Source organism: Aptenodytes forsteri, unplaced genomic scaffold (genome assembly GCF_000699145.1).
Source record: "Aptenodytes forsteri isolate BGI_AS27 unplaced genomic scaffold, ASM69914v1 Scaffold54, whole genome shotgun sequence".
Lineage (NCBI taxonomy): Eukaryota > Metazoa > Chordata > Aves > Sphenisciformes > Spheniscidae > Aptenodytes > Aptenodytes forsteri.
Genome location: NW_008796044.1, coordinates 15,352,704 through 15,369,139, shown reverse-complemented (window position 1 = coordinate 15,369,139; position 16,436 = coordinate 15,352,704). Strand labels below are relative to the sequence as shown.

The 16,436-nt window shown below is 39.7% G+C and overlaps 1 protein-coding gene across 1 annotated transcript in view; it reads right to left on the bottom strand.

The window, feature by feature from the left end:
- Positions 1–16,436, bottom strand: part of TRPC7 (transient receptor potential cation channel subfamily C member 7) — an 80,556-nt gene that overhangs the window by 63,016 nt on the left and 1,104 nt on the right. Inside the window, exon 2 of the mRNA XM_019473803.1 lies at positions 8,530–9,307. Within this exon, the coding sequence (XP_019329348.1) occupies positions 8,530–9,307 (778 nt within the window). The remainder of the gene's footprint in view (positions 1–8,529; positions 9,308–16,436) is intronic.

Below are 16,436 nucleotides of genomic sequence, written 5' to 3'. Positions count from 1 at the left end.
TTTCACTATGAATCACAGCATCTACTACTCTGCTTTACTGTGAATAGACACAGACAGATGTTAACATACCTTCACATTCGCAGACACAAATATATTTTTTTTCAAGGCAGCTCCAGGCATCACAGCTTTGGCATCAGTTCTAAACCGCTCTGAAAAGCTTTGGAGATTTTCTTCTCATGCAACATTTTAAGACCATTTTGCTTGGGCAACGTGCCAGGCAGAAAAATGATTTAATCACAGAACAGGCATAGAAAGAGCACTTGCAATAACAGCCCTCAAAATATAGAGGATATTTCTTAAAAATATTTAAAGAGAACAATACGAGAGTCACCACAAATTTGTTTTGGTTTTTTTTTGTTTTTTTTTTTTTTTTTTTTTTTTTTTTTAAGGTCAGGAGGGTTCTCTACATTTTCCACAGTCTCTGCTACACATCCATATAAAAACATATCTGCAATTAATTAATTTGGCTCTCAAGACAAATCCAATGTAGCATCTATTATTAGTGGATTTGTCTCTGAAAAAGAACAGCATGGAGAATGAGTTCCTCATGTGCAGAGTGAGCTCCACTCAGTGAGCCAAACACAAATTTCACTACAAGGCTTAAATATATTCTCATTCTCCCAAGCTATTTCCATGATCGTTTTTAATTTCCTCTCTTATTTTAATACATCATTTGTTCCAAAAATAAGTTAAAATTTTTAAAAAATGAGAAATGTGTTTCCTGCTTTACTGGGACTTGATTCTTTCCTGTATTATGAGTTGGGTAATTGGTTGTACCTGCTTATGCATTTATTTTGTTAGAGTGAAAAATGAAAAAAAGAATCGTAGCTTCTAAACACGCATGTTTTCAAGGCAATAGAGAAAATTGTCTTTTAGGTGACAGGAAAAAAAAGAAAAAGCAGTTCTTTTTTAAGGCTAAAACCCCACCAAACCACATCCCTGACCCTGTCTCTAAGAAGAAATAATTTTCTTCTTAAAGACTGACCTGGAAAAGTTCATATCCAAAAAACTTCAAAAAAATATTATCGTTTGCTAGCCTTTAGAGATAGCAGTTTTCATCATTTCTACGGAAGCGTAAAACTCTTTTGACTTTGCACTAGCAGCTAGCTAAATGCTACATGCATTTAGCAATGTATACATTTTTGTCCTTTCTCAGGGATCATGCATATTTAGATTAAAAAAAATCAAAAAGTGAGTCATCCTTTTGACTTTGAGTACCAGGATGGCTTCAAAGGCAGCAGGGATTTCCCTTAGAGAAGCCAAAGGTACTGAAGTAGCACAGAGCCAACAGGAGAAGCAGAGAAGCTAATTAGAACATAAATTGCAACACAAGAAAGGGTCTGAAAGGAATGTTCTGGCCCAGCCACATCAAAGCCCAGTGTCATCAGGCATTAATTTGGGATGAAGCTGAATAACCCAGTGGCCTGCTCTCTCAATTAGAAATTTAGCAATGAGAGTCACAAGAGGTAGCAGAGGAAAGGGATGCAATGGGAAGAGGTGGTTTTCACTCCTAAGCGGCTTCTTTTTTGGAGTGGTTGTCAGAAAACTCACAGGAGGAGAAATAGCAGTTGCTTCACAGCTGTGTACAGGACCCGGTGCGAGAGACAGTCACTTGGGAATAGCGACCATTCATGTACTCAAAAGTACTTATAATGGTGATGCTTAATTTTCAAAACAGGAACTAGGTAAGATTGATGATACTTGTGCAGGAGAAAATAAAAACAGTAGTAAAAGGGAGTGAATTTATTCTGCCTAGCAGGCTAGATTTCTGAAATTCCCTTCTGTCTTCTCTTCCTAAAGCCCAGCAAAGTGAAACAGCAGAAAAAAAGGAAGTTGCACAAGTAAAAAGATATCTTTTTAAAAAGTACGAGTCCTGTCTGGAAGAAAAAAATAGAAAAGAACAGAAAATCTGGAAAATTAAATGAAGACCTAAAGTAAGGACAGATAAAAACACTAAAGCCTCAAAGAACATCTTGCTGAAATAATAAATATGACTAATAAAAGATGTTCCCAAACATATCAGAAGCAAGATGTCTGCCAGAGAGTATGTTGAGGTGAGAGATTATGAAGGGATAAAAGGATCGCTCAAGGAAGAGTGGGTCAGAGCAGAAAAATTAAGTGACTGATTTACAAGAGTGTTCATGAGGCTAATTAGGGAGGTTCCCACGACAATCTCTTTTTTTTAATGGAAGGTGAGTTTCAGGGGCCGTTTCCAATCAGTCAGTCCTGAGAGCAAAAAAGTAAGAGTTTGTTCAGTTTGGGTAGGAAGCAGAGTTTCTAAGTACAGCCTTACTGCTTTACAGCCTGATGGTTTTCAAGAATTTTTCTCTTTCCAAGTTCACCGCTATCCTCCATTCTCACGAAATATTTCCCCTTCCTACTGTTTTGCTTCCCAATGTTTTCTGCCCTTTCCTATTTTTTTATCACTCATTTCAAAAAGCAATAGGCTAATAATGATTTTTTTAACTCCACGCAGCATGTGTTTTTCATGCCAAAATATTTCCCATTCGGGACCGCAGAGTTCAACTTTTGCGGTCAGCTCTTCTTTCCAAGTTTTCTTAGGCCTTCACATGATTTTTATATCTTATGTTCTCTATATTTATTACTCTTATTTTCTTACAAATTTTAAAAAATAAAACTATTTATTTTGTATTTGAAGTTAGACTTCTTTCATTAAATAAAATTTCACCAAATTTAGCAATCAATATGGGGAAAGGAAGCAGTTTACCATCTCCGACGTATTTATCCTCAGCAACGCCTGCGATTTGCAGATGGCCTGAGAAATGAAGAGGTCAGAAGGTCTTCAATACTTCAGAGCCACAAACCCTAAAAAGCTGCAGCTTCTCAGCAAGATATAACCAGATATGCCAGTGCTTATTACTTTGCAACAGCAGTACAGTGTCATCCTCGAAGTGCAGGATCTGGTCCCCATTTCTCATTTGCAGAGAGAAAGCCAGAAATACTGAGAAAATTTACAAGGCCATTTCTCTTAAGAAGTTTGGGCCAAGCACATCCTGTGAAGTTAACAATTTATATTTCGGTAGAGAAAAGGTGGGGCTGACTTACTGGAGCAAGAGCTGTGCTGCAGGAATGCCAGATCATCCCTAAAAAATACAAGTCATTGGTGCTGCAGGAATGCCAGATCATCCCTAAAAGATACAAGTCATTGAGTTTCCAGGGCTGTTTTGCCACTCTTTCAGCACCATGAGAATTCAGGGATTTGAGCCTCAGCTGTTTACATTACTGCAGCCCCAACTCAACAACAAGCAGTTCCTAGCAGGCATATCTTCGTAGGCAACTACACGCTTGACTTGCTGCCACACAAGCCATCGCTCCCCACAAACAGCGTAGCAGCCAGTTGCAGTCCATCAGCCAGCTGAGCCTGGACGCAATGCTCACCCGCACACAAAAGCGGGCTCACAGCTAGGGTCTGCTTTTGGATCCTGATGTTTTTTTTAAAGAAGCGATAACGGTTAGAAGAAAAGTGACGGCAAGAGGCATATAATTTAGAAACAAGAAATGTTACGCTGTAGTAAATGGACTGACAATGTTGGTAGGATTGTTAAACAAAGACCACGCACCATATGTCTTCCAGGTGGTGGTTTTGAGCATGCCTTCAGCAACATTTTAATCAACAGGAGCCAAGATCTTATTTACCACTTATGGTTGGTGAGATCTTTTCATAGCCTCCTTTGCGATTCTATAATTTAATTTGTCTGGCTTGCTAAATGGAATGAATTGACCGACTGTGTTCATCACGAGGATGTTTCCTGACATACGCAAGCATGTCGTCTAATTTGAGAGCGTGCAAGGCTGTAAAACAGACCTGGGTGCAGAGTGGGATCTCACCAGAAACAGGAATGCACAGTCGCAGCTTTAAAAAAGAGTAAACAGAGCTATTATTCTGCATTTTACTCACTGTTTCCAGGACGTGTATTGTGATATTAAGCCTAATGCTCCTGTTGAAGACAGTTGCAAGGGCATTTCCTGCAGACTGTTTGCTAGAAATGTAATCTCTTAAGGGGTTCGATGGACATATAAAAACGATTCTGTTGACTCTGCTTTTAATATTCCAGTCTTAGAAATGAGCCACCTGGCTGAGGACAGCTGGTAACTGTGAAGACGTCTGCATACGGTTTCACACCAAGGTGACATGAGGAAGGTCGATTTCTCTGGACCAAAGAGGAGAGCAACTCTCATCAGCCTGGCTCATGGGTGATGACTTGTTCATGTGGACAAATCCTGGCTATGTTATTCACACTGGAAGTGACATCAATCTTACTTGCATGAGCAAAACAAACAGAATGTACTGGTAGACGAGAGAAGGATTATTTGCTTTATGACTCAGGCCCAGGGTCTGCCAACTTTGGAAGAAATGGGATGGTACACAGATTTTTTTTCAATTTGAGTAAAAGCCCAGCATGGCCCAGTAGCTTCAGATGCTTAACGTCCCCTTTTATAGTCAGCTGTGTTTAACACTCAGCTCTACTTTGAAGCTGTAAAATATCTTAACACAATATGAGATATATACAAACTGATTGGGAGGTATTAAGCTATAATTTGCCTAAATTCCAAGATGGCATTTCATTAGTGACCATGTTTCTGCAGACTGTAGGCACAAGTGGGTGGGAAACTGAGGCGTTTATTTCAATTAAAAATCAAAAGAAAAATTAAAACAGAAATATAGGACAAAATTAATGTGCTTGGTAGTTTTCCATGAAGGGTGGAAAACAGGCATTAGGCCAGTGATTAAAATATGAAGCTGTTTTGAGGGAGAAAACAAATAACTTCAGCCTAGCAAAGCTAGGATCCCTCTAGTCCCCAAAGGGAGGAAGGCTCCTCTCTCTTTCCAAGGGCCATACAGACCAAGGGCCTAATCCAGTGGACTAAACCAGGCCCCTGATATGTGTTGCCCTTGCTCCAGTGGATGTTGATTTATTTTTTGTTTTAAACACAAAATGAAAACTGGAAAGAATGAGAAAGTCATGAACCGGTTCTTAATTTTGAGCTTTCAAGTGGGATATACAAAAATGGCAAAGCAATGAGTTAAGGTTGTTTTTTCAACTTGGGCTTCCTCTGTTATGGAAGGCTGTCGTTGCATAAAGACCTGCAAACATGCACAGTGACTCTGACATGTACTTCTCTTCCAAAATTTCAAGAATCCACCTCTAAGGAGTTTCCTACCCATCCCGTTTCTAGGCTAATTGCCAGGACATTTAATGCAATCACACTGCTAGCATTTTCAGTAGAAACAATCAGTTCAATATTTTTCGTCTTATTTTGGGGAAGGGGGATTTTTTGGGTTGGATTATTTATTTTTAGACTCCTGCACTACATCTTTCAAAGTAATTTGTTTTCTCCCATTAATAAGACAACTTTTTTGCAAGACTTTGGCACTAGAGAATTTAAGGGAAAAAAAAGAAATTATTTCTATGTGAATGTAACATTATTGTACTCCCCCCTCCCCCCCCAACAATAAACACTGTAAAAGCTGACATTTGCTTGAAATAATGGCACGGCAACATCGATCCAAACTCAAAAAGCGCTGGTTTACCCCAATAGAGTATCTGCTCCAGTAAAACCATCAGCACCATCGGCTCTGACAGCTTCCCTTTTTCTTCCAGCTCCAAGCCTCCACTCTTACTATTCTCTTCAGCATGCGGGAAGCCACATAGCAGCTGACTGTCTTGACCTTGCTTTTGAGCCAAAATCAACACATCAAGAAAGGAGTTCAATAAGGCAGTATATCCACTCCAGACTGATAGCCAGAACATCTACTCTTGCTATTAAAGACCTATTGATCGGTCAACAGAAAGGCTGCTAAAGGCCAGCAGTGGGATCTAGCATATGTCCAGACTCCCATTTTCACCTTCATAACACTCCCATACTACTTTGAGATGTGTGATGCTTATGCAAAGACACTTCATAAGAACCGCAATGTATGACTGAATCTTAGCAATTTAGGGTGAGAACAATCTCTTCAGCTTCTTCCGCTGTAAAAAAGAATGGATAAAATGAGTTTCACCTAATAGTTTTCATTGGAGTCTCTCTCAAACTGTTGCCAACCACAGCTAATGCAACTTCTCTCCTTTAAAGTGGTTCATGCCGCTGTTTTGTTTCACCTTTCATATCTGTACGAAGAGGCAACTCACCTAAAAAATTCCATGTTCTCTAAAAACCATAGTGCATGTACTGGCTCCTCGGTCTGATGTGCTGAAGAGTACTATTGCATAAGAGATTTAGGGCAGCAAGCAGCAGGAGAGTGGCACTGCATTTATATTTTAATTAGCTCTTGCTAGGAGTTCCTTCAGAGGTAGGTTATCTAACCCTTAATTACTATTTGTCCACCTACATTATTAAAATCTTACCCATGTCCTTCCATTTGAAGGGCTTCTTGTACCTCCTGAAAACGGTATTGTTAAGATTGCATATAAATAACTATTCTGAAATAATCCCAAGTAATAATTTTATAAATCTGTTAAGCACCAATGGTAATTACAGAACTTTAGCAATAAAAAGTAAAAAGTTGGGGAAAGTGTTATTTTAAGGCACAAATAAAGTCCTCTGGAGCCTGTCTGATTTCATAAATTTTCATTATTTGTGGAGTCCTTAAATATATTTTCAGCAATTGCATTCTTTTCTAGAAATGAATTCTCAAAATGTCATGTTCTGTGAAAAAACCCTACTGTTTTATTAATACCCTATTCCACATCACACTGATTATGTTAATAAGAATAAATATTTTTGCATAAATACATACATCTGATTTTTTCCTACAGTGAGAATACATTATAATCTTGAGATGTTTCTTATTTCTGGAAGTATTAATATACCAAAGGAACATGACAACTTTGAAGTAAACTAGCGCTATGTGTACTTCTGAGGTACTTCACTAACATACGTAGATGTATCTGGCACAGAACCTTCCAATACGGCAATGAAATTGGAAAGCCTTCCTGGAAATACAATAATTTGGCAAAGGGTTTCTAATGATTTTACTCACATCCCTTTGCCAATGCTGGGGAGATAAAACCACCATGAGACTATTTAACATTTGATTGCTTGTTTGCTCCTGGAGGGTTCACGTACCTGCCAGTGCCAGTCTAGACCACGCTGGCAGCTCTACGAACAAAAGGAGGGATTCTGGTAGAAATAGATTTTTATCAGAACTGACAGGCATGCAATACTGAGGCTGCTCATGCTTCACACAATATATATTTTTCTACTGAAAAGGAGCTGGAACATTAATGAGATAGTAACGTTGTTAACTGTGGCTGTGAGCCCACAGCGCTTTCACACTGGAGTAACCCTCACTCAAGCAGCCAGACTCACTGAACCCAATGAGGTTGCTTCACCAGGACTGAATGCCACGCAAGTAAAAACTCCCTTTTAAATTATTGTGTCCTTGCAATTCTGATTCACATGGGTAAAAGGAGTTTGCCAGATTTTGCCCTAATTTTATTGCCAAAGAAGAGCTCAGTGGTTTGGGTATTTTTTCCTGTTAGAGACTTACTACAGAGTTTCAAAGGCAATAGCCTGAGAACGTGCTTTCTTCTCACTTTTAAATTGGAGAGCATATAGCTACAAATCCTGAATTGGATGCTTTAACACTTGAATAGTTTTCTAAATTAAAAATAATGGATTCCTGGCAGGCATCCTACCCCAGTTTACTCACAACATAGATTTTGTTACCCCAGTGTCACTGATAGTGATTGTAGCTGCACAATGGTCATAAGTCAGAAAACAGTCTTTTGATGATGACTGAGCCACTGAAAATGATTTTTTTCATAACTAATTTATTTTAGAAAGAGAGGCAATGCTATTTATGTCATGCAAATGACTTAGAGAAATAATGCAAATGACATTGGACATTAACAAGCTCATTATGATAATGGCAATCTTGAATAACTTGTAAGAGAGTTCTGCAAGTTCCACTGTTATGTTTGGCATGATGATAAACTTCATAAAAATCTCGTGATCATTTCTCTCCTCCTTTTCATGACATTCATCATATACAGATGCCGTACCAAACCATTAAGATGCAATGCAATTTAGATTATTTCACAGAGAACCAAAATTGCTTAATTTATACCTTTTATCGTTGTAACAGAACTAGATGTACTGGATTCTTAAGCCATTAAACCCACCTCTAGAGCTCTGCCTCTAAAATAGATTGCTCAATTAAAAAGACTTACCTTTCTTACAAAAAATAAGTCTCCATTTTTGTAATAATATCTGATTTTCATTCTTGCTGCAAACTAGAGATTCTAAGCAATCACAGTGTGCAACATAAAAACTCCGAGTAAGGATGGCTCCGCTATAATATGCAATATTCAGTTCCAAACTTTTATTAACTGGAGAATGCACAGCGATCTGAATCTGTGTGTAGTTAACATATCTGGCAGTTTCTGTAGCTTCTGTTTCCTCCCCCACCCCCTCAAATGGCAAACCAAGACTTGATCAAACACGTAAAACATACGGTACCCTGAACACACTCAGCCCAAGGAAAAAGGCATAGCGGTAAATTACCTTAAATTCAGTTTCAATGTTGGCTAGTCTGGCCAATTCATTGCTTAGCTCTAAAGCAGTAAGGACAGGGTCTTCACTGGAAAGAGACAAATAAGCAGCACTGGCTAATCCTTTGTAGGCATTCATTCTCGATCGAGAGTGACTAAAGGAATCTTTCCTCTGCTTCTCAACACATTCATTGCACTTGCAAAAATAGTCATGTGGCCTTTCAATCCGCGCGCCTTTGAGAAGTAAGATGTGGACAATTTCATACTCCTGGCAGTGGGCAGCAAGTATGATAGGGGTAATGTCGTGGGAGAATCGAGTTCCATCTTCATCGTAGGCATAAAAATCATCATCTCTCAGTTCCTGCTCAAGGGGGCTGAGTGTGAGACGCTGTCCTTGGGCAAAGGCTGGATGGTTCAATATTGCTTCTACAATGCGCACGTATCCTTTACTGATGGCTAACAAAAGTGCATCTCCAACTCGAGCGAGATTCTCCTTTTTGAGGAGGAGCTCCGTCACTTCCAGATGCTCATTCCCTACAGCTAACTGTAGGGCGTTTTGTCCCATATAATCGACGCAATTAAAGTTCAAGGTTTTGGATTCCTCCAGCATTTTTCGCACAACAGGAATGTTGCCATATTCTGCAGAATCGAGAAAGCGTTCCTCTTCTGCAGTCAGGCTGGTGCCTTTCTCATTGAACATGTAGGCCGGGCCCCGGATGGCCTGCCTCCGGCCCTTCTCCCGAAGGGTTGTGTGCCTTCGATGCATGTTTTTATAATTGCTGTTTCTCAACCTGCAGAAAACCGGAAAGGAAGGTTGGTTATATTCTCGGAGAGTCATAATCTCACATAACCTGAAATAAAGTTAGAAAGGTCTCATTATGATCCGATCATGCTAGCTTTTTATGATTTGGGCCAGTTGTTTAAAATCATTTAGGATACATGTGGAATGAAGATTAGTTTTCTGAACAACAGACAAGTTCTCTTCTGACTTGTACACCCTTCTGGATTTCAACAAGGATACGCAGAACATTCTTAACTTGAGAAATAACCAAAAAAGCGTGAACACATTGTTTTCCATTTTTATTGTTTAGAACTTCATTACACAGTATTTAGGAATGATATCCACAACATAATGATTCTCCTAATTACTCTTCTTGAGTTTTATCCTTGAGGGCACAAAGCAAGCTAAAGAAAGTTAGCAGAACTCCCCATGCCCATATTCCTTGGATCAGGACAATGAACTATGTTCCATAAAGTTAAAAAGCATGCTTCTAATTTTAAACACACAAGGATAAATATATGGCATATTCTGCTAAGAATCAGCTGGTACAAGCAAGCCACCTATTTATTCACTACTTTTTTCATGCTACATAATACCATTTTTCTGTTTCCTGATCTAGAGCAGTTTAATGAATGACTGCCTAATTTTCTCACTGAAATACAGTTGACAGCTACTCTAAATACAAGTACCCAAATCCAGGGGCCAGGCTTGTAAAACACAGGGATAACTCCTGATTTAGAGTCACATCGCTCCCCAGTAAGCATCTTTCAGACAGCTACTGCAGAACGACAAGAACACAGGTATCTGACCAAAACAGAAGGCAGATCAGAACGGGTCATTGGTTTCCCCACTGATTATGTGGCTGAAATGCCTTCACCTGGAGTTGGTGGGATGGAGAAAAACTATCTTATTCTACCTTCTCTGGAATAAACACCCAGTTGTATGAAATTAACTGAAATCCTAAAATGATCTATCTTCTAGAAACATTCATACTTTGCATTCAGTCCCATCTCAGTGTTGCTCTTCTTTTTTCATTTTATTGCAGTAGCATCTCAACAAAATCATAGTCCCTCTTTTAGAGTCTAACCACGGGGAGTTAATTGCCATCCCAAGCCCACAGAAGGTGCAGCCTGAGTAAATAGGTAAACACAACACCTCTCACAAAAAAGCATTTGCACCCAATCCAATAGCAAGTCCTAAATCACTTGGGTAAAATTTTCAGGAGCCTCTAAGCTGCAGTGGGCAGATGTAACAAATAAGCAGGTGTTAATGCTCAGTGGGCGGCAAAGGTTCATCTTTCCACGCTCCATCTGTTCTCCAAGTCAGTTTTGACCTTCAGTCAATGAAAAGTTCATGTGTTGCTCTGAAAAAGATACTACTGGAGTTTGAAAGTGCTGTCGTGAATGACGAGAGGGAAAGGTGCCAGGAGACAAAGTGAAGTAGATACATTGCCTTGAATAACATGTTCCTCAGGAGAAGAAAAGAGTAAAGCAATCAAGCAAAAACCCAGGAAAACAGAGGGTATCAGAAACGCCCAAAATACCTGAAGTGCCAGGACACAGAAAGTCTCAAGGCAGCTGTTCTCATGGAACTAACATGTACATACGCATCTATCATTTTAATTCATCACTTTTTTACTGATCTAGAACAGAAACTCCGTACTGAAGTTTCAAACAAATTTTACAGCAAGTTTTTAGCAGCTACATTAAAATTTAAACACATCCTAAGAAAGCGATTTTGTGACCATACAAAGTTGAAAGCGAGTTTCATAATTAAGAACCTCTCCCCCTAAGCTTTAATGCATCAGTATAACAATTTAATAAAAGCTGGTAGAAACTGAACATATCACCCCATGCTCCACTGAGAGATGAAGTGCTGTATGAATCTTAAAACTAATCCTTTCCAGCGTGGCTGAAAGTTGAAGAAGAACACAGAGGTGAGGGACATAAGAATAATGAAAGAGGTATGGTTAAGTAAATTAATTCCCAAAGCTGCATCAAGTTTTCTGCAAGAGAAAACAATAACAGCTAAAAAAATATACCGTTAACGTATCTAACACTGACAGGGAGACAGAGGTCTCTAAAGCAGCAAAATGCCTTGGGTAAAATTGGGGCCCCTTTGAAGTCAACCGTACAAGTTCCGTTGATTTCGGTGGAGTCCAAATTTTGCAAACGCATATGCGTGCACACGCACACACACACAATCCTCCCAGCAACTATCTTTCATCTCAGAAGCAGTCCTAATGAGGCCAAGAGGACTCACATGTGCTTAAAATGAAATATTTAACCATATGCAAAAGTGCTTATCTGAACTGGAGCCCATGTCCTTAGCTATTCAGGACAGCATTTAAGTTTTAAACCTGCACTGAAGTCCTACTGAGTTCAAGTAAGGACTATACGTACAAATAAACACTTGTGAACCGTGACTTTGTTAAACGGGGACTTATAGTACCAGAAAGCACTTTACACATTTGCAGTCTTGGGATTTCCTAGATGTTAAATTAAACCTCTTAAAATATTAAACAACTCAAAAGGATGAGCTGGTGATGGCTTAAGCAACTGTTACCGAGATCAAGTGGAAAATGATCCCCCTCCAGTAGCTGCTCAGTAATGACCCATGAGCGTGGCAGGATTGCACATGCCTCAATATTTTAGGGCAGTTAATTGCAATAGCTGCTTCAAGCTGGAGGAGTTCCACTGGGCTTTGCTGATGTTCAAAACCCATACATTTTTATGTTCTAAAAATGCTGTATGGTGAAATGTTTGGCAACCTTATATTTGTTGTCATATTTAATAGTCAGTACTGGAAGCAGCTCAGAAATACAGAGCATTTCCAGTAGTGAGGAATCTAAAAGATACTTTGTCTGATGCCCAAGTATCTTTGTTCTTTTTTCTTAGAAACCTTTTCTCTCCTGATATGTTATTACCTCCAAATGAGAACACAGATAGGCGGGACAGATAACCTTACAGTTACACCCAAAGTAAACCTAAAACTACATAAACTATTACCACTGGCCCAGTTCTAAGATTTTTTTACCTGAGAAAGGAGGTTAGAGTTTGGCCTAGAGCTAATTCACGCCAGTTTGTTGTATATGTAATAACATGCCAAAAAAAGGACCTTCATTTCACTTTCTTCAATTCAGAGAGCGCTGGTTTCATACACTGTTTCTGGCAACATCAATTGCATCAGAAAAAGAGGAAACAGAAAAGCATGCCTGCCCTCCAAAAAGATAATTACTATACAACATTTATCTTACAATAAATGTTCTGCAGGGATGTCCCTGCAGCACAGAATTGATCTCCACTGCCTGCAGGTAAGGGCGAGAGCACCATAATTCAGAGGGCTTTACCTCAGATGAATTATGACCTCCAGTCTTGCTCCTGAGCAGGGAAGATCAATATCTCAGCTATTGCCCTTTATCATCTTTATAGACAACAGGAGATGAATGAAAAAAAAATATACTTTTAACTTTGAATAATTTCACGAGAAATGCTCAGCTATCACCAACTCTGGTTCCGAAAAGAAAGTTATAATTGTGTTTGACCTGAGCACTGAATCGTGATAGAGAAGTGGTAGTGCAAAGAGTAATATATGCAGCAGCTGAAGATCTTGGAAGCTGAACCCTACTGTAATGTCGTGACTGTACTCGGCACCTTTTTCTATTCTGCTTTTCAGTTATGTGCAGGCACGTTTAGAACTAATCTTGTTTACTGAGCGTGTGTAATGTGGCCTCTTAAAAAAAATAATTGTAACTTGATTACATTTATTTTAGCATTTTTGTTTAAAGGTGCTTTGCATTGAAATGACTCTATATTTGCATATTTTATTGAGACAGCTAGTGATCAAACTCATCAGGCACTGCAATTAAATATTGTGTTTTTCTAGGAAAAAATGCCAATGTATGCAGTGCTGTTGGAGAGAAAATGTTCTGGGAAAAGGAAACCAAAAATTTCAGGGCCTAAGTGTTGTTTGTAGCGAAGTGCATCCAGCTTTACACAGCTGAGGGAGCCATAAGATGTCTGGACTCCTGTCATAAGTGGAGAAGAATAGCAATTTCTGAAAGGCGATTTAGCTCTTAACAAATCATCCTCTGGGAGCATCTCGGCTTATAATTAACGTGGCTTAGAGTAGGTCCCTGCAACTTGCACTGATGGTACTAGGCGCTGAGACACTCAACATCTGGAAAAGGAACGTGGCGTAACATGAGATTTGTTCTTAATGTGGTGTCACCGAAAACACTGTTGAAGCTGAAACTCTCCTTTTTTGCAACCATTCTCTCGTGACTGGTCTGAGTGCCAGACCCCCAGGACAAGGGAGACAATGGAAGGAAACTGGGCTGCTTCACATCGAGCCTACCCGAGTCATTTCTCCTTGATCCTCCTTTCCACAGTGCTCCAGACTATGCCACGCAGGACCTTCTGCTGCCTCTCTAGTCCCACACAAGAACCTATGGAGGGGCAGGGCTACCACCCAGAGCTAAGGCTTGGATGTTCAAAGGCCTAAATGTCTTAAGAGGCTAAATTGGAGTTTTTACACATGGCTTTGAACCAGAACTTTAAAAGCGTGTAGGATGGGCTGAATAGTATCTGCTTGAGTTTTTAAAACTTCTGAATAGGTATTGAAATCAATGAGTATTAGGTACTGTGGCAATTCTGGAATTCTCAGGTGATGTCAACCTTTACTTGTCTTAAAGCCTAAAAATTGAGCAGGGCATTTACAAAGGCAGCTTTAGGAACTTATGGTCTCTGCCTACACTTTGGGTTTGCTTTCACTCAGTGCAGAGAGGTTGGCAGGAGTCTTCCTGTGCCTTTTCAATGGCCCCTTTTGTCCAGAAACTACAGAAGAAACTTAGGATAAATAACCATTACTATGCCCCATGTTGGGTAAAGCAACCATCGGAGTAGGCTTTGATGAGACATTGACTCTGTCTTATTGAAAAGGAAATTTAAGTTTCTGAAAGCCATTTTGACAGCATAACCCTTGGTTCCTGCAGAGCCTTAGAAACTGTCAGACTGACACTTTACTTACTATTTTTCTTTCTACTTACACCAATATTTCTAAGAAGAATCAGGGCACATAAAGGCTGCAGACTCCCTGAGGCCTCTTTGGAATTGCTACAGCTCTTATACATCAAATGGAGCATTTTCCTCTATTAAACCTTCCTTCCACACAGAAAACCAGATCATCCAAGACATGCCATAAATGCGAACAATATTTAAGGAAATTAAGTTCTACAAGCAGACACAAGTTGATACGGAAGTGACTCCGTTTAAAAGAGTAAGTCAAATTGTTCAGAGCAAAAATAGTAGGATGTTGCATCTTTTAGTTAAAAAATTGGCAACATATTTTGTAGCAGACTCCAGACTTCAGGTCAGGAGCGCAGACTGAACACAAACTGAACACAAACTGCACACATTTATTACCCCATACGCAATAGGCTACTCTGGAGTTCCAAATGCTGTGTAGGGGTGTCCAAAACGCTAATTCAGTACTGTTAGCAACATGGTCCTTCTCCTACGTGAAAAGTTGCATACATATCTAGGGACAATTAATAGAATTTTTTAGCTCTATTCGGGCAGATATTCATTCACTTGAAAAGTAGTTCCACAAAGCAGTTGCAGGAAGTAATATCCCCTCCCCACCATCCCCACTGCTCATACAGATAAAAGAAAATGATATTTCAAGGTCAAAGTTTGAAAAGAGCCCTCTCTCCTTGTGGAAGTGCGGGTGCAGCCAGCCAAACCACGCCTTTTCAAATCCCTTTAAGAAATGGCAGTGTGAGATACATTCAGGAAGACAGACCAGGCCTCTCATGTCATTAAAGGATGCTGATGAATGATACACACTGACACTCCCATCGTCTTCTTGTCATGAAGCATAAGGTCTGAGGCCAATAACCTAGAGATATTGAGGACAGATCACCAAATCTTTACCAGCATCTAAATTTTCATGTCCTCCCTGATCTCTGTTCGAAAGGAGGCAGCTCTGCCCTGGGGGTTGAAAAAAGGGAAATAGAACTTGGCTTTCTACCAGCTATCTTTCACAAAAACCCAGCCGCTGCTTCTCAGTAGTCTCACCCTCCCCTTCTTATAAACTAAGCATCAGCATTTTCTTTCCCATTCCAAAGCAATATCATGCACCAATACAAGACTTTTACAGCAGGAGAGACTGTAAAATAAATGCCTTGGTTCTTGTATTCAATTTCTTCTCATTTTATAATATAAGTACTGGGTTTTTTTCCCTTTCTTCGTTCCTTCCTTGCTTCCCCTTAATATATGGTTGTGAAGATTATTACAAAGGAATCATAGAACACATGTGAGATATACATACCAAAATCAAGACTATTTTTACATTCTCTCCCATTGTCTGTTCATTAACATGTTTGGCCACTAAATGAACTTCCATGACAAGAATGAGTCCTGCTTTTTCTTTTTTTTAATCTGGCTTTGGGAACCAGGAATAATTCACCCTCACTGTTGAAGCACTTCAAAACTCAGGCTCAAATCATACCGAGAACACAACAGAGGAATACCTGTTCATTCATAAATTCTTACTACTGACGAGAGCAACGAAAAATATTTCTAATTGTGCAAGCAGGGGGCAGTGTAACGCTGATTTTCAACAAACAGTTCTATTAAAAAGAGAAAGAAAAAGCTTTGAAAAGAACTGGTAATCTCGGTTCTGGCTGTATTTCATGTTCCCTTATTGCTGCACCCTTTTCATTGCTCGCTTCACAGTTATTTCAAGACAAGAAAAAACGTGGAGAGAAGGACTCCTGACAACCGTTAGACCCAGCAAGCTGCAACAGGCATGATACAGTTTCCCATATTTACACCGGTCATTTTTCCTCATTCCACCTCGACCACGCTGTGTCCAGGAAAAAAACAAACCCTTAAAAAATTCACCCAGCTACAAGAGAAGACAACAGCGTGGCTCCAAACCATGTGGCCGGTAACAAACAACAAGCCCTTTGAGGTACACCGAGACCAGGTATGTTTGCACAAATTCAAACGGTAGAAAGACAAACCAATTTCACACGCAGCCACCCAACCTCACTCACGCCAGCCCATACTCAGGCTCGTAGGAGACCGAGCCCCACCCAGACACCTCTAACCCCCACAAAACTTCCCAGTGCGTAA